The sequence below is a fragment of the Hyperoodon ampullatus genome (genome assembly GCF_949752795.1).
Source record: "Hyperoodon ampullatus genome assembly, chromosome: 13".
NCBI classification, from domain to species: domain Eukaryota; kingdom Metazoa; phylum Chordata; class Mammalia; order Artiodactyla; family Ziphiidae; genus Hyperoodon; species Hyperoodon ampullatus.
The window spans coordinates 20352255-20375885 of record NC_136926.1 but is presented as its reverse complement, the minus strand read 5'-3'; the positions used below and the strand labels follow the sequence as shown (position 1 = coordinate 20375885).

The 23631-nt window shown below is 51.5% G+C and overlaps 1 protein-coding gene across 2 annotated transcripts in view; it reads right to left on the bottom strand.

Annotated features, from left to right (window-relative positions):
- MYO18B (myosin XVIIIB) overlaps positions 1 to 23631 on the bottom strand; it is a gene marked incomplete at both ends in the record, with an annotated part of 226000 nt that overhangs the window by 169751 nt on the left and 32618 nt on the right. For both annotated transcript variants that reach the window (XM_079717540.1, XM_079717539.1), the window contains 2 exons: positions 962 to 1052; positions 4376 to 4549. In XM_079717540.1, coding sequence (XP_079573666.1) covers positions 962 to 1052; positions 4376 to 4549 — 265 coding nt within the window. The remainder of the gene's footprint in view (positions 1 to 961; positions 1053 to 4375; positions 4550 to 23631) is intronic.

Here is a 23631-nt window from a genome sequence, read left to right as displayed (position 1 = left end):
AAGGCGGTAAGTGTTTTCTGCTATTATTATCCTTAGCGTGACCAGCTATACACTTTGGAGGGCCCTTAGTTTGAACCTGAGCTCTTTGCTGTTATTTGCTGAGGTTTTCCATCTGTAAAATGGTGCCAATAAGATCAGCCACCACATAGACATGCATGAAGATTAAATCAGTTAATGTTCAGAAAGCCAGATGCCTGCTAGGTACTCATAAACGTAAGGATAGTGGGTATCGTTATCCCCAGTACACCCATTTTATGGAGGTGGGCTCCCAGAAACAACCAGGCAGCAGCCACCCTCTGCAGGCTGAAGCAGCCGCCCTCCACTGGCAGGTCCCCAATAAATCCTTCTTCCCCTAAGCACGCATGATCCCCCTGGTTTCTAGATAATGTGTCTGTGGTCTCAGAGGGTAATTACTCCAGCAGCATGAGAGGGAGCCGATTCCGTGTCTGTGGAGAACCCCACTTGCACTGCTGCTACACACCAGCCTCATCCCCTTAACAGGATGTCAGAAGCCTAATTACGCCTCCTGCTTTCACAGAGGAGGGAGGGAAGCCCTTGCCCCAGCTCTGGTTTGGCCTCACTGGAACTGCTTAAAGATTTCCCGACAGTACTACCTGCAGTATTTTATGGTCACGATTAGCAAGAGTTGCTTACAGACACTATTTCTTTTTTACTTTAATTTTTTATTGATTTATTTTAATCCTTACAGTGACCCTGAGGAAAGAGCCATTTTTACAGATGCAGAAGGGGAGGTCAGAGAGGTGAACTGATGTGCCGAAGTCACACAGCCCACGGGTGGCCAAGGTGGAATTTAAACCCAGCACCATAAGACACGGCTCAACAAGCCCCTCTCCAGCTCAACAAAAGCCCACTCTGCTAAACTCCCCGGACTCCCCGGGTTTGGGCTCGTTCATACACTGCAAACAGGCCACCTCTGTAACCGGGAAAAGGTTGCCATTACCTGTTGATGAGTGAGACCACGGCGGCAAAGACCTCTTGGTACAGGCCCGAGGCCATGCCCTCCACACACTCCACTCCTGTCATCTTGAGCCCTACAGTGGGGAAGAGGGGCAGGTTGGCATCCCGTGGTCAGGACCGTGCCTGGGGCCAAGGTCGTTGCTCCAATGCCATCACTACTGGCCTTAGCACATCTTCCCCAACCGCGCACACACACGTCCCCCTACTGCTGAAATTACTTACGTTCTTAGGATCAAGTTCAAGTGTCCTACCAAGTCTTCCAGGGTCCTGTGTAACCTGGCCCTACCTCCCTAACCTCCATTGTGATCTCCTGCTCAACCCTCAGGGCTCAACCCAACATCACCTCCTCAGGGAAGCCTGCCTTGACCACCACCACCACCCCATTAAGCCAATTCCGAGGTCTACCTTGTTTTTTTGAAAATTTTATTTATTTTTCACACTGAAGTAATGATTGACATACCAAAGAACCTGTACATTTTTAACGTATACATCCCGATGAGTTTGAAATATACACCCGTGACACCATCACCATAAACACACCACAAACATAACCATCACCTCTAAAATTTTCTTCCCACCCTTTGTGTGTGTGTGTGTGCATGTCTGTGCGTGCGCACGCGTGAGATAGGCACTTTTAACATAAGATTAACAAAATTTTTTTTTTTTTTTTTTTTGCAGTACGCGGGCCTCTCACTGTCGTGGCCTCTCCCATTGCAGAGCACAGGCTCTGGACGCGCAGGCTCAGCGGCCATGGCTCACGGGCCCAGCCGCTCCGCGGCATGTGGGATCTTCCCGGAAAAGGGCACGAACCCGTGTTCCCTCCATGGGCAGGCGGATGCCCAACCACTGCGCCACCAGGGAAGCCCAACAAATTTTTAAGTATAGAATATGGTATTGTTAATTACAGGGACTTTGCTGTACAGTAGAGATATTCATCTACTGATCATTTTATTCATCTACCCTCTAGGATTTATTCATCTTGCATAAATAAAACTATGTGCCCTTTGATCAAAATGTCCCATTTCCCCCTCCTTCCACCGCCCTGGTAACCACCATTCTACTCTCTGCCTCTATGAGTTTGACTTTTTGAGATTTCTGATGTGAGCAGTGTATTATTCAATAGTAAAAAAAAAAAAAGAAGGAAATCCTGCCATTTGCTACAACACGGATGAACTTGGAGGACGTCATGTCAAGTGAAGTAAACCGGACACAGGCGGACAGATCTACCCTGATTTTACAGCACTGACCACAGCACACCTGCACTTCGTGGTTATTTCGTTAACCTGCGTCTCCCCCGCCCCGCCACCCAGGCAGGGAGCGCCCTGAGGATGAGGACTACCTCTGGGTTTGCTGGCTCCAAATCCCCAATTCCTGACACGTAGTAGTTACTCAGTAAATATCTGTTGTTCCCTCTTTCTAGAGGGAAATTTGGCAATTTTATAGTAGAAGCCATAACATATTCATATACTTGGACTAAATAACTTCACTCTTAGGATTTTATTCTAATGAAATAATTCAGAGAAACAAAGACTTCTAAGTATGTATGTTCTCCCAATTGTTGCTTAAATTGGCCAAAAAAAATCACTTTTTTGAGACAACCTGAACATCCAACAATAGGAAATGGGTTAGATAATTTGTAGTCCATCCATACAAAGGAATACTTAAAGTCAGGTCTAGAAGAATATTGAATGAGATGGAAAAGTGCCTGCCTATAGTGTTAGGAGGAATTAAAAAAAGCTTAGAAAATTATTATAATGGCAGCCCCAATTTTGTATAAACACACACGCTGGTCCCATTAGAACAGCCAGCCTTGATTAGGGGTCACTGAGCAAAGCGGGATGAGTGGAGGGCTCAGATCATAAATACTGACCCTTAGGTTTTGGTTCCATCCACAGAATTGGAAACACAATTTCCAAATCTGCACACACTAGTGTCTAGAGAAACAGTTCTGCTTGTACATTCCAGGCAGCCCACTGCAACCCCAAAGCATTTCCCGTCCCTGCTTTAACTCTGCCCCCAACCTGGGTCGTTGCTAGGCAACCCACAGCCTCCCAGCATCTCTCAAAAGCTTGCCAGTCCCCTGCCTGCTTAAAGTCTACCCTTGAGACCTCAGCCTGAGAGGGTGACTCAGCTTCACCAAGCAGCGTGTGCACGCATCTGTGCTTTTGTGTGTGTGTGTGTATATGTGCATTGTGTGCATGTGATGGTGCACGCACATGCATGTATGCGCGTGCCTGTGCATGGTATGTGTGTGTGCCTGTATGTGTGTGCCTGTATCCGAGAGGAGGTATAACCATTAAGCAGACCCCAGCTTACACCAGAGCACAGACCTGGAAGGCAGTGGAGTCTCAGTGACATCAGCCATCAAGCTGAAGTCCCTGGCAGGTGGAGCAGCCACGGGGATCCGAGGGGCCTCTAAGAGAAGGACCCTCAAACCACAGTTCCAAACAGTGCTACCCACTAAGCCCAGACTCTGTGGTCTCTGGGAGAGCTTCTCTTAGAGAGTTTTCAGTGAACCCTGGGGCTCCAAGGGGTCCCTCTGCCCTCACCTTCTGCAGCCAAAGCACCTGGCTGCAGAGGCTGCAGACTTGGGACTCAGCAGACCTCACTCTAACAGGTGCAGTACAAAGCTCCTGTTTTTCCCCCGGGTCTTTTCAAGCACCCCCATTCCTCCTGCTGCTCATGCCAAAGTCCTAGAAGGTGTCCTGGCCCCCTGCTTCCACCTAGGGCCCATGCCATCAGCTCTAACTGTAAACTAGACCTTGAACTGGTCCACCTCATCCCATCTGTTCCCACCTCCATCACCTCACCAAGGTGACTTGTACCCATTCCCACTCATTCCCTCATCTTCCTCCAGGTTGAGCTTCATGAAGAATACAACAAATCATGCCATTCCCCTGCCTGTGTGCCTCCATGGCTTCCCTTGGTCTGAGCAGAAAACCCCTAGTTTACAGACTATTGTGTGAGCTGACCCCAGTGAGCTCTCCAACCTTATCTACTGTCCTCCCAGCTGGGCCAACCATCCTGCCCTTATTTCTGTTCCTCAAACTGGAAGGTGAGTCTTCTGCCTACAGCGTAGGGGCTCAGCAAATACAACATCCACTGGAAGCACGCTGGTCCCTTGGCACCATCCACAACGTCCCCTCTTTGCAGCATAGGGCCCCCTCCTGGGTTTCAGCAGCCTTTGAACCCTGGGCAGAGCTAACTATCTGACCATAAGTACCACGCCAGAAGGAGCCAAGTCCATTTCCAGGGGAGTGGCTTCCCTTGCACCTAGAAGGTCTGCACACTGCAGACCCTCAGGAAATCCTCGATGGATAGTGAAAGGGTGCTGGTGTGTCCCCAGGGGCCGGCCCCGCGGGGATGCAGCCCACCCAGAGAGGCAGCAGCACGGTACCTGAGCTGGCCTCCTCATCCTCCGGGTCCCGGCGGCTCGGCCCAGACGTCATGCGCTCGATGATCTGCCGCAGGTGGTGCTTGAAGGTGGCTGTGTTCAGCTCCTCGTACTCGCAGCCCAGGGCCTCTGCCGCGTGGCTGGCCGACTCGAAGCGCATGAACTGCTTCCGGCCCACTGTGCAGGGGACAGAGCAGGAGGAGGGTGGTGAGGTCCTGGGCGGGTGGTGGGCGGGCATCCAAGAACACCTCGGAGAATCTCGCCACCTCCCACCCTCAGCAAGAGCCTGAACAACTGCCCAGGCCTGGGACCCCAGCTGATGGCCCCGGGCAGGAGACGCTTTCCCAAGAGACATGTCTGTCCCATTTCCCTGCCATCTGCATTGCTCACTTTCCCAAAGCAATTAAAAATACCATGGGGAACACTCTAAACGTGGGACTGGGGAACGGTAAGAGTATGACTTACCCACCCACATATCCACTTACCTATCCATCCACCACCCCTGCCACCCACTGACCTAGCCACTCAGCTACCCACCCAGCCACATATCCAACAATCTAACCACCCTCCCCTTTATTCAACAGATATTTCTGGAGCTCTTACTATGGGACAGGCACTGTGTCAGCCTCTGGGAAATCGGTGATGAGCAAGACAAAGTGTCTGCCCTCACGGAGCTTACAGTCTTTTGAGAGAGGGAGACAATAAACAAGTAAGCAAATAAATATTTCAGGTGATGAAATTGTAAAGTTATTTTTTCCCTCTAAGGAGAAAATAAAACAGGGTGATGGGGTCAAGAGAAACTGAGGGAGTGGCTTTGGATGCAAGGTGGTCAGAGGCGGCTCTATATGAGGATGTGATAGGTGGACTGGCGGTAAAGATGAGACGGAGCTGGCCACACAAAGAATCAGGGAAGCGCTTTAGAGGCAGAAGGAGGAGGTGGTGCAAAGGCCCCGAGGCAGGAATGAGCATGATGTGTTAGGAAAGTGCCAAGAAGGTCAGCATGGCTGGGATGTAAGCGGGGAGGGGAGTAACCAGACGAGGCTGGAGAAGCAATGGGGAACCTCTCTATGGACTATTATAATGCCACTTAACATCAGCAACAAAGACCGTACAACATGGTCAATTCTTATTTTCAAAATGTTAAATGAAATGGACTAGAAAATCACACCACAGTATGACATCAGTTGTGTAAATCACTCTAAACTGCTATAAAAACAAATAACGAAAAGGAAATATATCCAAATACGAACAATCACAGGGTAGGGGAATTTTTTATTTTCCAAACTTTCTGAAGTGGTTCTGCACTAACTTTGTAATCCAAATTTTAAAAAATAATGACTTATTAAAGCAAACACTAGCTCCATCCTTAAGTAATTTTCTCCCAACTCCTATCTTCCCATAAATGTGTTTCCTTCTTTGAAATAAGAATCGCAGGTACCAACAGAGATTTCTCAATCCATCAGAAAGAGATCTTAAGGGCCCAATTCCTCAAACAGACATCTTAAAGAATCTAGATTCCTGGTTTAAGAAAAATTTGGAAATTTGGAAAAAGACTTTATCTGGGGCCTTGACAATACCCAGGAAGAAGGAGCTCTGGCCACTGCTTATCAAGGTCCTCCTACATGCCAGTTATTCAGCACTGATTATCTCAAGAACAGCATTTTATTACCTCCATTTTAGAGACTAAATCTCAGCTTTATCAGAGAGGTTACATGGCTAGTAAAAAAGTCCTGCCACTTTATTTTTTTTTTTAATTAATTAATTTTGGGGGGGGGGCGCTGCACAGGGTCTTCGTTGCTGCGTGCGGGCCTTCTCTAGTTGCAGTGAGCGGGGCCTACTCTTCGTTGCGGTGCTCGGACTTCTCATTGCAGTGGCTTCTCTTGTTGCAGAGCATGGGCTCTAGGCACATGGGCTTCAGTAGTTGTAGCATGTGGGTTCAGTAGTTGCGGCACACGGGCCCTAGAGCATGCAGGCTTCAGTAGTTGCGGCGCATGTGCTCAGTAGTTGCAGCACGTGGGCCCTAGAGTGCGTGGGCTTCAGTAGTTGTGGCTCACGGGCTCTAGAGCACATGCTCAGTAGTTGTGGCGCATGGGCTTAGCTGCTCTGTGGCATGTGGGATCTTCCTGGACCAGGGATCAAACCCATGTCCCCTGCACTGGCAGGCAGATTCTTAACCACTGAGCCACCAGCAAAGTCCCCTGCCACTTTAAAAAATGGTGAAGAAGGTAACAACGATGGTGGTGATGACGTGGTGATGATGGTGGAGGTGATGGTGGAGATAAGATGATGGTGATGATAGCAGTTACCACTCAGTGACCCCATTTTATTCAACATGTCATCTTTGTTCAGCTCATGGCTTTTGGAGTCAGAAAGCCTGTCTTGGAGTTCCAGGTGTGACACAGAAAAAAACTCAATACATGCAAGTTGTAATTACTTATTATCATTACTTTTTTTTTTTTTTTTTTGCAGTACGCAGGCCTCTCACCGTTGTGGCCTCTCCCGTCGCGGAGCACAGGCTCCCGACGCGCAGGCTCAGCGGCCATGGCTCACGGGCCCAGCCGCTCCGCGGCATGTGGGATCCTCCCGGACCGGGGCACGAACCCGCGTCCCCCGCACCGGCAGGCGGACTCTCAACCACTGCGCCACCAGGGAAGCCCTCATTACTATTATTGAATCTTCACAAAAGTCCTCGAAAGCAGTATTATTCCCATTTTACAGATGAGAAAACTGATTCGGAAAAGTCACCAGAAATCAAACTAAGTGGAAGAACTATTTCCCCAAAATCAATCCTTGCAATGTCACCTTTAGGAAATTTGTCAAATCCTTGTGTCCCTAGATAGGACTTTCTTTTAAATGGACTCACTCATCTTTTTCAGGTACATAAATACCTTGTGAAAGGAAATGTTATAGCACTAACTTAAACAAGAACCCATTTGTTGAAGGAGGTCATTGAGAGGATATGACCACCAGGTGACCTGCGAGCTGGCCCTGGACAACTGGAAGCTCCTCAGCCCTTCCCCTGCCCTTGGAATATACATTCAGCCCCTCCCCGACTCCCACGGTGGCAGCTGTTACAAGGACACAGCCTTGAGAGAGCGAGGTGTTACTGAGACCATCCAGAAGGTCTCCCTGACTGAGCCCAGTTTAGGCCTCTATAAACTTTAAGACTCTGGCGGGCGGGGGTGGAGACCTACCCTTCTTGCAGCATCCAAGACAAGCCTTGTATGTCAGTTCCCTTCCACATTACACCTGCCACCCACCAATCTGGAGTGGCTGCCTCTTTCTTCAGTCTCTCCCTGCCCTCCACCACAGTGGGGGCCAGTTTCTGAACCAACACTGTTATCACTTGTCACAGATAGAAAATAGAATAAATACAATATGCGTACAGAAATACCATTAGATTCTAATTAGATACAGTTACCTGGGAGTCCAAGGTCTGCTTTCTCTTCGTTGAAAAAGAGATTAGCAAGTATTACAGAGAGGAGTTAAAGGCTACTGGCCCTGAATGAGATTTCCTTCTTCCTGTGATGGGGTTGAAAGTGAATTAAACAGGAGATGACTGTCTAGGTGGGCAACGTCCTGTCCCTCTCCTGCCCCATCACCTCCACTGCCACCCTCTGAAACAGTCTCCCACACTCTGCCCACAGTGACCTATAGCCTCACTGAGCTGGGGAGAGCTCATGAAGGGGCTCAGCAATGGTTGTTTCTGAAAAGAGGAGCAGGAAATGGACTGGGCAGGACTCCTTAGGTCCCGCCTAACTTAAGGGGCATATTTCCAAGTGTGCTGAGCAGCATCCCGCTGGTGAAACCCAGGAGGCATATGGGAGCTCTGCCGGGAAAATGTATTTCTGCTTCCAGCTCCCGAAGGCTGGCCAGGCACCAAATCCAACCCCGTGGGCCCCTCTGTCTTCGTCCAGACCTAGGTGGAGGCTGAGAACTCTGGGGCAGCACCTGCGGTGAGGAGAAAGCGGACTGGACAGGAACACAGGCACCGGAGCAGACAGGGTCTGGGTCCTGTTCCCGTCATTCCCAGCTGTCAGCCCTTGGACCAGTCTCACAGCCTTTTTGAGCCTCAGTTTCTTCATCTGCAAAATGGAGTCATAAAACCTCAAACACCTCTTCGCTGGGCTGCAAGGACTGGGCGAGATGGTGGCACGTGAGGCTCTCAGCAGAGCACCTGGCCCTGAGAAGGTGCTGGACAAATTTGAATTTCCTCCTCCACCTGCAAAACTAAAGAGGGCACCATTCACCCCAACCCGGATTGCCCCGTCCTGGGGCTGCAGGGACTCCTCCACAAGATCTGTCTGTTGCTTCACCGAGAGCATGTGTGGAAGGGATAGTGAACTGGTGAACTCCGGATGCCGGTCACGCCCAGGGACTCCGAGCCCACCGAGGTCATTTCTCCTCCAAGGAAAGGCGGACACACGCTGGGCTCAGCACTTCCCACCAACCTACCCAAAGCCGGGGACAGAGCTATCCTCGGAATGCCACCGAGGTTGGAGATGCCAGTATACAGAGGGCTCCAGCCCCCATGAAGCCATCACCAAACGAGCGAGGACAGCCACCAAGCAGGGAGCATGTGCCGTGTGCCAGGCACTGTGCTAGCACGTCCCCCGCCTCATCGCTTTCCTCTTCTAAGCCCCTGAGATCACCCAGATATGGAACGGAGTAGGTCAGGTCTCGTTTCCTGTCCAAGGTGGTTCCAGGGGTGAGGGGCAGAGGGGGATTCCCACCCTCCCGTGCTGATGTCACACCGTGTGCAGCCGCCCGCTGTTCTGTGCCAGCAGAAGTCTGTGTGGTCACTGCTCTGGCCCAAGTGAGCTGGCACGAGGAAGCGTTCAATAAACATTAATATGGTGAGTGATGAAATGAAACAAGGAGTCAACGACGAAATGAACATTTCTCACTGATGGCCAGCCCTGCCCAAAGTGGCAGATCTCCAAGATTAGGGAGATAGAAACGCTGTGTTTCCCTCTCCCCCACAAACCAGCCCATCTGAACCTTAGAGCCGCCTTCTCTAACAGGAAAGATCAAATAGAAGATAAAACAAAAGGGAGAGAGGCAGAGAGACACAAAGAGGGAAAGGCAACGAGCCAGAGGTGGAAACAGACAGACAGGACCAAAAAAATCTTGGAGGGGAGGGTCTGTGGATTTTTCCCCGCCTCGTAGCCCACCCCGTAGGGGATCACACACTCTATCAGGATGCTTTCTTGCCATACAGCAGGAGGCGAGGAGGCTGTGCCCAGAATGATCCCAACGCCAAGTGCAGAGATCATTTCAGGCATGTGCGTTTGGCTGCAGCCATTCTGCTGGTCACTGGTGGGAAACAGGACCCCATGGCAGGCGGGCCCAGGGTTCGGCTCTGCGATGGGCTTTCATGCACACCATCTAGGAATCCTCGGCCTCTTCTTCTGCAAACATCACACAAGGACATGTGATGGTGAACCGCAGGAAATGCTCCCTGGTGCCCCACCCGTCACCCACCCTCTGTCTCACCCATCCAAGAAAAAGAGTCAGAACGCAAACGCCCAACAGTATTACAAAGGCGACCTTAACATCACAGCATCAGACAGCAGCACCTACAGTACCCCTTCCCAGGGCCAGGTACTGGGCTTGAGCACTGGACACCGCTGCCTCATTTAACCCTCCCTGCAGCCCTACAAGGTCAATGCTAATATCTCCCCTTGACTTATGAGAACACTGAGCCGCAGAGAGGGTGACCTTCCAAGGTCATGCACCTGGTAAGTGGCAGAGGCAGGATTTGAACTCAAGCCTTCTCACTCCAGCTCTCAATATGCTAAGCATGGGCCTGTGCAGAGGAGCCTTCTCTCATAAGGGGGTACTGTTCTGAAACCAGAGTCTAAGGTGAAATATCAAGTACCCTTAAAATTACCCTGAGGATCTCTTAAATTGCCCATAACGTACAGTACTGTAGCATATTTCCCTAAGTCCAACACTGCCAGCTTCCCCTCCAGTGGAACACCAAAGCAAATGGGTCGCTTGCCTTTAGGGCCCATGACATATGAAAAAATATGTATATGTAACCACTGGCCTCACATTTGCCTTTGCATGGCTGGATTTACATAAATACAATGCATGTCTGATAGGACCGCCCACCCTTGAAACAGTTCTATATTAAAGAACTACTTGCAAATACCAGCTCTATTATTGTGCTCAGTGACAAATGGCCCATGCATCTCGCCATGGCCTGGAGGATGCACACCTGGACAGGTCTACATGGGGCGGGAGGACGGTTTTATGACCTTGGCTGATCTCCCAACTGCCCTGCGAGGTCTGCAGGCTGAATACTCTTAGGCCTGATTTATAGTAGAGGCCACCAAGACCCAGCAAGGGATACCGCCCTGCCCTGAGTCACACAGCTGGTAAACGGCTGGCTAGAACTTGAGTCTAGGTCCCCGGACCCCCAGGTCACGGCATGGGGTTAAGGACGGCTCTGGTACTCCCAACATCCCATGTTAGACCTAGCTTGAGCATACACGTGGGCTGTAGGTGAGGTCAAAAGGAAACGGGGGCAGACTTCAGAAGGCAACATGGTGGGTGGACCAGAGCAGAGCTGTTGCTGCCCCACAGTGTCCCCTGGGGCTTCCTGTGCTCCCTACAGCTGAGGGCCTTCTCTTGTACTGGCATTTGCTGAAGCACAGGGCATGGGATGTGGCACTGAATTAACATTCCCAGCCTTCAAGCAGTGACAAAGGTAAGGCCCTCTGAGTGCGATAACTCGGGTGCGTGCTCTACGCTGCCCCCCAGAGGTCCCTAGTGGGAAGAGCCCCAGTTGCTCACAGCGGCAGCTGGTTTTGGTGACACTCTTTTTTCTGTGTGTGTGTGATATGCGGGCCTCTCACTGTTGTGGCCTCTCCCATTGTGGAGCACAGGCTCCGGACGCGCAGGCTCAGGGGCCATGGCTCACAGGCCCAGCCACTCCGCGGCATGTGGGATCTTCCCAGACCGGGGCACGAACCCGTGTCCCCTGCATCAGCAGGCAGACTCTCAACCACTGCACCACTAGGGAAGCCCTGGTGACACTCATTTTGGCTGCCTTCCTTCCCTACTTCCCTTCCTCACGCCCCTCCCAGTACTTCCTGGGATCACCTCCCACATGCAAGTCTATCCCTTGAACCCTTGTCTCAGCAGCTGCACCCATTTAAAGTGCCAAGGCTCAGAGAGGGCCTCAGAAGGTTCTCTGAAAGGGAGCCAAGTTCTTGGCACGTTGCTCTGTTGTGTGTGTGACTTTGTGTGTCATTCAGAAGCCATCTGCACATCTGAGGTGAGGCCTGGCCCCAGCCAATGTGCTACCAAGGGCAGGGCTGAGTCAGAAACTCCCCGGGTGGCCAAAGGGATATGGAGCGGGGCACAGAAGCCACGCAGCTGGGGTTCCGAGTTTCCCAAAGGGGCTCCTCATAGCGGTTGCTCCATAGTTCATCAGTGTCACTAGGGAAAAATGAATTCTGTATTATACCAATTTGGTCATTGCTTTGGTGAAACAAGTTTCTTAACTTTGGGCCATCTCAGAGCCTTTAAAGTATATCATATGACGTTCCAAGAAGGGGATGTTCTGTTCAGACTTATTTGGCCTTGGAATGCTTTTATAGAGTATCTTGATCTAATGTCCCAGGAGACATCGGTTTAGGAAATACTGGCTTAGCTGAGAGAGCCCTCGATCAACCAGGTGACTGCGGGCAATCTGCTTTACCTCAGTCACTTGCCCAAGATCACTCTGCTGGTAAGAGGCAGGAGGGGATTTGAATAGAAGAATGAATAAAGGAGAAACAAGAAAAAGAAAAAAAGGAAGGAGTAAGGGAAAGTTATGCAACTGTAGTTTCTGAACTGCTCAACCTGCAAAGGCAGGTTTTTCCGTTTATGCTCAATACAAAAAAAAAAAAAACGAGAAAGAGAGAAAGAGGAAAAAATAACTGACCGTTCTCCCCTCATGCACCGTGAGTTCAATTGCTATCAATTACTGTGACCTCCTACATTCATGAATAACCAAGTTATCTCTCCTTCCAACAGTAGCCATGCTGCTGCTGAACTACTGAATGTTATGTGACTTAGTTATAACGCCGGCGCACCCGGTTCACATTTCCTCACACAGAGGTTTACAGTTCGGAGGGCTGTGAAGGAGGAGGCCACCTGCAGGGAACAGATAAGCCTAAAAGGCTGTGGGTGCTACGAGAAAAGGCAGCGCTCCAGAAACAGACTGCACAGGTTCAAATCCCACCTCCGCTGCCAAAAGCCACGTGATGTTGGGGAAACCGTGTCACCTCTTTGTGCCTCAGTTTCCTCCCCTGTAAAATGGGAATCTACCCCATGGAGTCCTTGTGAAGCGTCAGCGTGGTTCCAGATGCAGATCGCTTAGCACAGGATCTGCTGGATAAATGTCTAGAATTATGATCACACTCTGAGAATTCTGCCCAGGGACGTCAGGTCAAGTTCAATTGTTGGGATCCTGGAAAATGGGACTGTCTTAAAGGCTAAAACTTTGAGTCTCTTCCTGCTTTTTAGGGCTCCCACCTGTTCCTGCTGTTCCTGGGTGCCACACAGCCCTGCAAACCTGGACAGACCTTAGAGAAAGTCACCTGTCCATCTGCAGTCAGCGCACCCCGTAAGGCCTGGCCAACAAGCCGTCAATAAATCGCTGCTCAGTCACTCATAATCCAACATAAATCACTGCTCACGCCCTATCAACTGGAAAGACAACACGTGGACCACCCCTGATGCTCTAGCATTCTGGACAAAGAGGGCTTGCTGGACAAATCAGCTGGGGCAGCATCCAATTAAACCAACCAAAATGGGCTGCTTCCCTGCAGGACTGCTCTAATCTTGAGTATGCCAACGTGCATCGGGAGCTGACAGGAGAAGGGGAGCATGGGTAGGGGTCTCCTGGACTAATTTGATCAAGAGGCTTAAGGGGAAAGGCGTGGCATCTTTGGGATGTTGGGCAGTTGTGGAAAGAACCAGAGGCTGGGCATCCAAAGGTAGTTTCCACCTGGCTGCAAGATCTCAAACAGGAAAACTCACCTCTCTGAGCCTCAGTTTCCACATCTGTACAATGGGATGGCTCCTCTCCCAATGGGTCATTATAAGGATGAAACAAGACACTGGGTGTGAAACTGCCTGGGAGTGTCCCTAGAGCAGGTAATCCGACTTGAGAAGCAGAGTCACCAGGGAGACCTCAGTCGAAGGCATCACTCATCAGCTGGGGGAACTGCAGGAGCAAAGGCTCAGGGGTGGAACCAACAGCCGGTGAGTGACCTGTGTGAGGTCACACAGCTAGTGAGGCAGAAGCCAGGATTAAACCCGGCTCTGGCTGGCCCCCAGTCCAACGCTCTTTCCATATTCAAGGGTCCCTCACCAAGGTAGACTGAGCAGGGGTCCCCCTCAACTTATCACACTGTCTCCTTTGAAGCTGGGGCCCAAGGGAAGCCCAGGAACAACAGCTGGTGTTTCCAGAGTACTCACCACATGCCTGGCACTTAATTTCATCAGTGCAAGAACCATATGAAAAGGTATGTTTACTAATTCCCCATTTATTGATGACACTGTGGACCACCCGGCAGAACGTGGCATGAAGAATAGGGAGAAAGGCTTCAAAGACAGAACTCCTCAGTCCCAAATTGAGCTCCTCCCTTTCCTGAGTCCAGGACCTTAGATAACTGCCTTTATCTCTCTGAGCCTCCACTGACTCACCCATAAGATGGGTATAACCCACCATATAGGGTTACAAGGATTAAATGGAATAACCATGCACAGCACTTAGATCATGCCTGGCAGAGAGCAGATTCTCAGTAAACAGTAACGCTTACTAACCCCATCATTAGCATCATCATCATTGCTGTCAGCAGTATTGTTATGCTCTGTCACTGAAGGGTGAGACATACATGTATGGTGAGGTCCTCACTGAGCCACAGCCTCCTGGAGTCTCTGATAAGCAAGACTAAAAGAGACGCCAGAGAGTATCCATCCATCCCCATTGGGCAAGTCCTTTCCCCTCTCTGAGCCTCAGTTTCCTCATCTGTAAAATGGGGTAATGGTGCCTACTCCAGGGGATCATTGAGATGGCCAAAGCTCTTAGAATAGTACCTGCACCTTGTAAGCACTGGATAAACGTCAGCTGCTGTTATTTCTTATGGGAAACAGAGGCCAGAAAGAGGGGAGGGGCTTTTGCAGGGCCACCCAGCAAGAGTGGCTAAGCCAACCTGAAGTCGGGTCTCTCAGGGGTTCCATCCTCCTCCCCCTGCCCTCCTGAAGGCCGGGACTGCCGGCAGGGAAGCCTTCTAGCATCAGCCACTTCAGGGACTTGTGGCTTTTATAATATAACTGTTTACATCCCACAGCCGCCATTCCAGCTTAACAAATGAATTCAATATGCTTAGAAAATGCAGAATCAATCCTTGCCTGTGGCCCAGAATAGGCCCAGCTGTGGCAGCTGTCGGGCAGGGAGCCAAGCCACCAGCTGGGGGCCCGTGGGCATGGGAAGGCAGGCGGAGGACAGGGTCCAGGCGGGGACCAGCCTCGGGGGTGCGGGGCCTGCTCTAGGGCCACATGGTAATCCTCTCTCAATCCCGCAGCACCGGTGCCAGGGATTGGCGCCTCGCAGACGGGGACACGGAGGCCCCAGGCCTTGCTCGGGCCACCACACCTCTGCTCACCGAGGCTCTTCTGTCTGGAGCATCCTCCCTGATTTCTGCTCTGTTTGGGAGATTTGGTTCAAGGGTCCCAGGCCCTAGGACCCCTTGGGTGGGGCTGACCCCTCTGAACTTTGGGTGTCTCCTGCCTAGAATTTTCTCCTGGCGTCTCCAACGCACCTGTCTGGGTCTCCCTCCCTTGATCAGATGGAAATTTCGTCTTGGAATATAAGAATGGCGTTGCCGAGGGCCTACCATCCAACAGGCATAGAGGAGAAGAAGAAAAGGAAGAGAGAAAGAGGGAGAGGAGGGAGAGGAGAGAGGAAGGAGAGCAGGAAGGGGGGAGTGGAGGGGGAAGAGGGCGAGTGGGGGAGGAGGAAAAGGATGGAGAAAAGGAGGCCACGGGGGGCGGGTGGGGAGGACGGAGCAGCATGAATGCAGCCACGGCCCAGGTGTTCAGAGACCCAGACTCCAGTCCCACATCCCCCCCAGGCTTGTGAGGCTGCAGTGAGCCGACTCTTGTGAATACAGGCAGGGGAATCGAGCTGTGTCCATGGAAATGTTCAACCTCAAACACGCCCCCTGGTCCAGCAGGCCCAGGTCCAGGCCACCACGGCTCCAGAACGCTCACCCCTGCACCGCCTCTATATACAGACATGTATGCCCCCCAAAGCAGGAGACTGCCCAAACGCTCATCAGCTGGAGGAGTGCGACACCGACTGAGGCCCCCTCGCCGGGCGAGCCCTGCAGTTAGGGGAGAGAACAGGGGCGCTGCTGTGAGCCACAGGCAGAGAGGCCCCGGCACGCGGAGAAGCAGAGCACGTGGAAATGGAGCCGGTGTGAACTTGTTTATATTATAACAGCGACAGCCAGCCACCCCCGTAGTTGTCATGTGCACAGGTGTAGCTCGTGCTCAGTCTGCAAGGCCTGAGGGTGAGGCCTACACTGGGGACACAGTGACACAGCCACGGCCACTCTCTGCTTCTGAGAGGGACTGCAGCCACGTCCACAGCCACAACTGGGGGAAGGCGTCAGGGACTCGATGTGTTACTGTTCCAGCTACTTATGAATCTATGATGATTCCAAATTAAAAAGTTTAAGAGGAAAAAAAAAAGCCAGCCTGTTAGGGTAGTGGAACTAGCCTGGACACACAGTCACGGTGGACACAGGACATGACATGACACATCTGTCAAATCCCAGAGAATGTACAACACCAAGGGCAAACCCCAAAGTAAACTGAGGACTTCAGTTAATAACTGTGTATCAGTATTGGCTCATCAGTTGTAATAAATGTCACCTTTGCACCTTAACAACGGTCACCTTTAAGGTCAGGAGGATCAAGGGAGTCAGGGGGGACCTGCTTTCGACATTCTGTGTTCGTCTGTATTGTTTCCATTTTTCATAGGAAGACAACTTTACAGTATTATTTATGCAGTTGTTTTAAAACAATAAAAAGAGTAAAACACTCACCAAGTGCTTGAATATATGGTGATTGCTTTGCGTTGACAGCATCACTGTTACTACTGCCCGTGGCCTTCTGTGCTCAGGGTCTTATCCGGGCTTGGGAGCATCAGGCCACCTCTTCCTATCCTTGGACGGACTCCCCTGGCTGCTAGATGTCGGGCGGGGTCCCAGCAGAAGGTAGGGGGCTGGGTCCCTGTCATCATTACAATCGTCTCTTCTTCCTGCGGGCCCCTCGGCGCCCCCCGAGTCACGGTCCCATCCATTCAGGGACTGATGTCTTTACTAGGACAGGCGCGGAGTGGTGGCCGACTGGCAGCCTCCCTCCATCACTCCATTACAGGGCCCCCCCCCGGGTTATACATGGGCCCGACTGCATCATATATTAGGCAATGGGGTCAGCAACAAGTAGACTGGCAAATTTAGTAAAAGACAAATAAATTAAACCTCCCATCAGCCTTCAGAGCCAAAGGAAAGCAAAGCAACTCGGCCATCAAGGCAGATAACACATCCTTGTTATTTTAGATTCTGAGCAGTACTGTCATTTTTATGGAGTAATGAGGGACAGCGGGCAGAGTGACAAAGAGTCTCAGACTTTCTAGGGAGGAGGGTGTACATCTCTTACAGCCACGGGACCACAGGGATTGGAGAGGATTAAAGACCAGCCCGAGACATCTTTGTAGACTCAAGCTTTGCCAGGGAAATGCCTGGATGGTGGGCAGGTTTTCCATTAACAATGATAATAGCAATAACACAAGGGTGGCCGAGCTTTACACATTCAAACTGAATAACTTAAGCCTCCCAAGGACTGCTATCCCCATTCTACAGATGAGGACACGGAGCCTCAGAGGTGAAGAGAGTCACAGATCACGCAGGAGAACTGGGGTGAAACACAGGTCTGCCTGGCCCCAGAGCCCATGCTGTTAGCCTCGATTCCGAGCTCTCCTGCCTCGGTTCTGCTTAGTGGATGCCCTTCCAGATGAGGGAGTGGAGACTGGAGACTGGGGATGGAGCTGAGAAGCTGCTCTTAGAGGGGAGGTGGAGGTCTGAGCACCCAAGGACTGGGCCAGATGAGCGGCCTCATAGAGGAGAAGGACACTAGCTTTGGAGGCAGACAGGCACTGATTCTAACCTTGGCTCCACCACGCGGTGCCGTTTGGCCTCGGCAAAGTTACATAACCTCTCTGAGCCTCAGCAGCCTGAACTGCCAAGTGGGAATTCCCTCCCTACCTACCTGTCATGGTTGCTGTGGGAATTAAAGGAGAGAACACAGGTAAGTGACTCCCACCCTTGGGCTGACGTGGAGGACAGCAAGACCGTGGGAGCATTTTGTTCAGGGAACATTCCTGAGAAGAGGGTCGTGACTGGTTTTAATCTCACACAGCCAAGAGGTCCTGAGACAGAGAATTGTTTATTGCTGCAAAAAGGGCTCCGAGTTCCTCCCTGATTTACTCTCCTGTGGGAAAAGGGTCTTTAGGGGCATCAGAGGATACTGGGGGGCACTGGTAATAAAAGTAGGAGCAGAAATCCCAGGAGCATCCTCCTGCCATCCCAGCAGGGAGCCGGGAAGTTATCTCCAAGCTTTGTGATGCCCTAATTCACAACAGCAGCTCTGACAAGTGCCTGGCACTGAGCTTAGCCCTTGACATACATTTCACTTCATCTGCTCAGCAGACCTGTGAAGTCACTACTGTTTTCAATCCCATCTTACAGGTCGGAAAACTGAGTCTCAGAAAGCTTAAGTTCCTTGCTCAAGACCAACATATCGCCACACCAGTATCTCTCACCCTACATGTTCTCGAACCTCGTCACTCCCCCATCCAGGGTTAGAGTCTAGACTGCCTGGCCCTTGAAGCTGTGACATAGAGCATGGCAGCAGTGACACTGCATGATAGCTGAGGCCAGCTCAGAAGAGGTGATGCAGTTTCCATGCTGCTCTCTGGAAGTTTCCTTGGAGCCCCGAAGCCGCCAGGCCACAAGGAAGCCCAAAGAGGCCCACGCTGGGGACCCGAGGTCTGAGACTCAGAGAGACGGAGGTGCCCGGCTAGTCCCGGCAACTTCAGCCCCACTGTTTCTGGGTCAGCCACCCTCTGACCGCAGCCCAGCCGAGCCCTTCCAAACTGCAGATCCCCAGGAGCTTGGGGAGATAATAAAATGATCATTGTTCAAGCCACGGAACAACATGGGCTGATTTATTATGCAGCAAGGTCACGTGACCAGTCCCAAAGCTAGCAAGTGCTGGAATCCTCACTTCCACTTGAGCACAAGACTGTGTCACTCCTGACTGCTCTGACCACTACCCCACACTCTCCCTGGCCCTCAGAACCTTCCTCGAAGCTGTGGAAAGAGAACTGCACTGAGAGTCCGGAACTGGACCCCGGTTCTGAAGCTGCCGTTCACTAGCACAGAGGTTTCACCATGTGCCCTTAAGCAATGAGCTGCATTCCCTGGGGGCTTGAGTTCTCCACCCCGACCCGGCCCACATCAGGGCAGGCTTTGATGCCAACAGATGACAAAAAGCACTTTGCAAAGAGAAGGGAGTCAGGGCTTGCTGAACCCCACCCATGTGCCAGGTGGGCAGGATGCAGCCATCACCTGACTAACAATGTAGAAGGTAGACAGGGTTTTACCATTTTACAGGCACGGAAGCTGCGGTCCAGAGAGGTGAAGTCTCTTGCACAGGTTAAATCACACAGCCAGGAGGTGGAGGAGCCTGAACTCAAGGCCGGCTCCGCCCACTGCAGGGCCCAGCGTGTCCCTCCTCCCCCGCCCTCTCCTTGTCGAGTGAGCTCCAGAGAACATCTGTTTGCTGCCATTCAAAACACATGGGTGCCAGCTGACTGTTCCATGGGCCACATTTTGCCAAAGGAAAGAAACACGAGGCTGGATAAATGATTCCCTGATGGCTCCTAAGGGACGGCCCAGGCCATGAGTCTTGGTTCACAGCAAACCATCCCGCGTCAAATCACCCAGGGGTTTCTGCCTGCCATACCGAAGCAGCCCCCAGTGCCCCCTCCCACGGCCTTCCCAAGGAACCCAGCAGGGACAGTGAGCCTGAGAAACAGAAAGGAGGTGGAGACAGTGCAGAGAGAGGGAAGAACACAGCCTCTTTATGACCGACCGGCCAAGCCAGGAGCCACCAGGCCTGCCCATGGGAGGCAGCCCAGAGCGAGAGCATTACTAGCACCGCAGCCATGCGTGACACCCCAGACGGCTCTCTGCCGCCCTTTCTCCCTCTTGCAGAGGAGGCTCGGGCGAGCCCCAGAACTTGGCCGAGGTCACACACAGCTAAGTAAGAGCCCAAGCTGAGCCCTGAACCCAGGACTAGCTGACTTCGAGATGCCCGTGTCGCTGCTCTGCCACATTCTAGGGTGGGTGCCCTCTCTGACTCCGACACTGCCCAGGGCACTGCTGATGACAGGGTGATCCAGAGCCCCACAGGCAGCCAGACTCCTGGGGTCAAGAACACCAAGTCATACGGGCTGGAGGGACCCAGAAGGTGGTGGGGGAAGGTCACAGTGGCAGCGCCCTGCAGGAACTCAGGGGTCAGTGGGGACCTAATGCCACTCCCCCAAGAGAGGAGACTCAGGGGCCCCCAGAAGTGTGCTGGGGCCGTGATTGATTAAAATGATTTAATCAATCATGCCTGTGTAATGAAACCTCCATAAACCCCAAACGATGGGGCTCAGAGAGCTTCTGGGTCACTGAACACAATGAGGTGCCGGGAGGGTCACACAGTGAAGGCAGGGAAGCCCCTTGCTCTATAACTTGCCCTGCACATCTCTTCCGTCTGGGTGTTCCTGAGTTGTATGCCTTACGATAAACAGGCACTGGTAAGTAAAAGTCCTCCTAAGTTCTGTGAGTCATTCTAGCAAATTATCAAACCAAGGAGGGGTCTGTGGGAGCCCAACTTTATAGCTGGTCCATCAGAAGTACAGGTGGCCCAAACTTATGAACAGCGTCTGAAGTGGTACAGTCTTGTGGGACCGAGCCCATAACCTGCACTAACTCCAAGTAGTATCAGGAGTGGACTAAATTGTAGGACACCCAGTTGGTGTCCGGAGAATCAGAGGACTGGTTGGTGTAACGAAAACCCCACACATTTGGTGTCAGAAGTGTCATGAGTAAAAACAGGGCACCCCAGTGAAAAAGTGAAATCACCAGCCCTTGGAGCCTGTGAGGCCAGAAGCAGCAGCACACAGGGCCAGGGAGACCAGAGGTGTCGTCTCAGAGGTTAGGCTCAGTGCCTGGGCAGACCTGGGTCCAAATCCCAACTCTGGCTTTAGCTGTGTGCCCTTGGGGATGAGGATGAACCTCTCTGGCGGGCCTCAGTCTCCTCATCTGTAAAATGGGCATCTAATAGTTCTTGCTCCTCCTGGGCAGAGGAGGCTCGGGGACATCACGTCTATAAGAACTCAGCACAGGGCCCAGGAAAACAGGTCAATTCTCCAGCAAGGAATGACCCTAACAGCCCTCTGCAAAGTCTAGGGAAGGGGAGTGATCTTTGCAGGGAGACCGGCCGTGGGTCCAAACCTCACTCTGGAACATGCTAGCTGTGCGACGTCAGGTAAACCGCATTTCTTCTCTTATAAAGCCGTGAGCCAAGTCCTGTGCTCCACACGTTTGGCCCTGACTTATTTAATCCTCATGACAAGCCTAAAAAGTGGGTGCCATCATTAGCCCCATTTTACAGAGGAGGAAACTGAGGTTCAGAGAAGCCAAGCCAGGAGGCTGACTCTTACCCATGGCACTATCCTTCCTCACCAGGTTACTGTATGAATCCAATCAGATCAAAAGGCACAAGAGAGGTCCAAGTGCTTTTGAAACCATCAAACCCTAAACCAATATTAGTGGTGGTTGTCGTTACTGCTGAAACAGTTCAAAAATCCCAAGTCCAGTTATAAGGCCTGAAATCTACCCACAGGGACTGATATTGGTTTTTAAAAACAGGATCAGGACTTTCAAAATAAGTTAAGGAAGCTGGGTGCGCTGCGAGGAGAGTATCGTTTTAATGAAAAAAAACCTGATTAACGGAAATGATTCTTAATATATTTCGAAATGATCTGTTATGGCACAAAGCAAAGACATTTATATATGACTTTGAAATTCTTAATAGCTGATTTTAGAGCAACCTATTATGAAATCTTCCAAAGCAGAATATATAGTAAGTAAATCATCAAGCAGGCCTCTCAGGCAGACTGACAGCAGCTCCTCTTAAAATAATTTATAAGGTGGGGTGGGAGGAGGCTGGGAGGAATTATTGCCATAATCATGTATTAATAAAATATTTATAAATGTACCTTTCTCTTTTATCGTTACAGGCAGCTACAGGTATGAGTCCTAAGCCCACATCAGAGGGGGTGCCCCATGAGCCTCAGGAGAAGAAAGTCAGGCATCAAACTTCTCTGGTGACAGGTCAATAGACTAGGGGCTCCCTTAGCCTCTGTTTTGTCACATCAGAGGCAGAGAGGGTTCAAGTGTGACAATCGAAATTGGAAGGTAGGTGCCAACCGCCTTGTTCTCTCCCTAGGCTTTGCTGAGTGCCGGGAGGGAGCAAGACTATTTATAGAGTTGAGCAAAGCAGAGAGGCATGTGGCTGTGACACCCTGGGAGAGTCACCTAACCCAGGCTCAACAACACAATCTACTGGGGGACTGCCCTGAGCTAGAAGCATGGATGATCTGTCCACCACCCCCCGCCCTGGCCATTCCGTACATACCACCCCACACGTGTCCCTGGCCTGTCACTGCAGGTACCTGTCTGCACCTCTCTGCTTTCCTGGCTGCCAGAACATGCTCAGCTCATGCACGGGGCAGGCTGGAAGGGCAGGGGAGAATGCTCCCAGGAGCAACCTTCAACCAGGGAGAAGCAGGAGGCGGTATAGATCAATATCCCAGCTCCCTCGCCCCTCGGATAATACTCGATGAGGAGACATGTTCTTCAGAGTCTCCCAGAGGTCCCCATAGATACTAGCCCCCCCACTTCCCAGAGCTAATCCACTCCTTAAGGCTCCAGCATCACCTGCCTTTCTTCCCTATTGGTTCCTCCTGATACCCCCTCCCCCAAAGCCTACATGCAATTTTGGTCTCAGGGTGTGCCTCCGGGGAAAGCAGCTTAATTCAGCTTTCTCTTCTTTATTCCATTTAATCCTCACACCAACCCCAGTCTTGGCCCAATGAAACAGAAGGCCTCTCTGAAGCTCAGAGAAGTTTGGTTTTGAACTCAAATCTGCCTCCCTCAAGCACCCATAGCCTGGAGTTATTTTGGGGGGCTGTGTTGGGCCTTCGTTGATGCGTGGGCTTTTCTCCAGGTGCGGGGAGCAGGGGCTGCTCTTTGTTGCAGTGCACAGGATTCTCACTGTGGTGGCTTCTCCTGTTGCGGAGCACAGGCTCTAGAGTGCAGGCTCAGTAGTTGTGGTGCACGGGCTTAGCTGCTCTGTGGCACGTGGGATCTTCCCGGACCAGGGCTCGAACCCGTGTCCCCTGCATTGGCAGGGAGATTCTCAACGACTGCGCCACCAGGGAAGCCCCAGCCTGGAGTTTACTGCACCTAGACCTTCTGAGCCTCAGTTTTCTATTCTGTAAAATAGGTTTGCTTCCTTCCACACATCCGCCATCTACAGATGCCTGTGCCCTAACTCTAAACCTTCAACAGCTTTTCTCATCTGAACTGTGCAATGACATCCCCAATCCCAGTACATTTACAAAGCTGGCTGATTTCCAGATGGTCAGGGCATTAAGCATGGCCCATGGCTGATTTTTGGAAAAGGCAAGTGGCATTTGATTTTTCCATGTTTGCCCAGGTATGCATGTCTGCCCTTGGCTTGGACCAACTGTGGACTCCCTACCCTACCTATTTCTGACTCAGCATAACTTCTAGAAATGTCCAAAATCAAATCGGTGGACCAGTGCAGCTCAAGTGTATGAAAATCAAAAGAACAGGCCACAAGGCCCACGGGTATGGGAATGGCAGGAATAACATGCCAGCATATTCCAAAGAAGTCTGCTGCCCCACAGAGGAATGGCCCAGAATGTCAGCCAGAGTCAACCCATAGCTCCAGAGGACAGACCTCCATGCACACGTGTATCCATTCAAAAAGTAAATTCCAACTCTATGTTCTGGGCCCAAAGGAAGCCACTCTCTACAGGAAGCAGC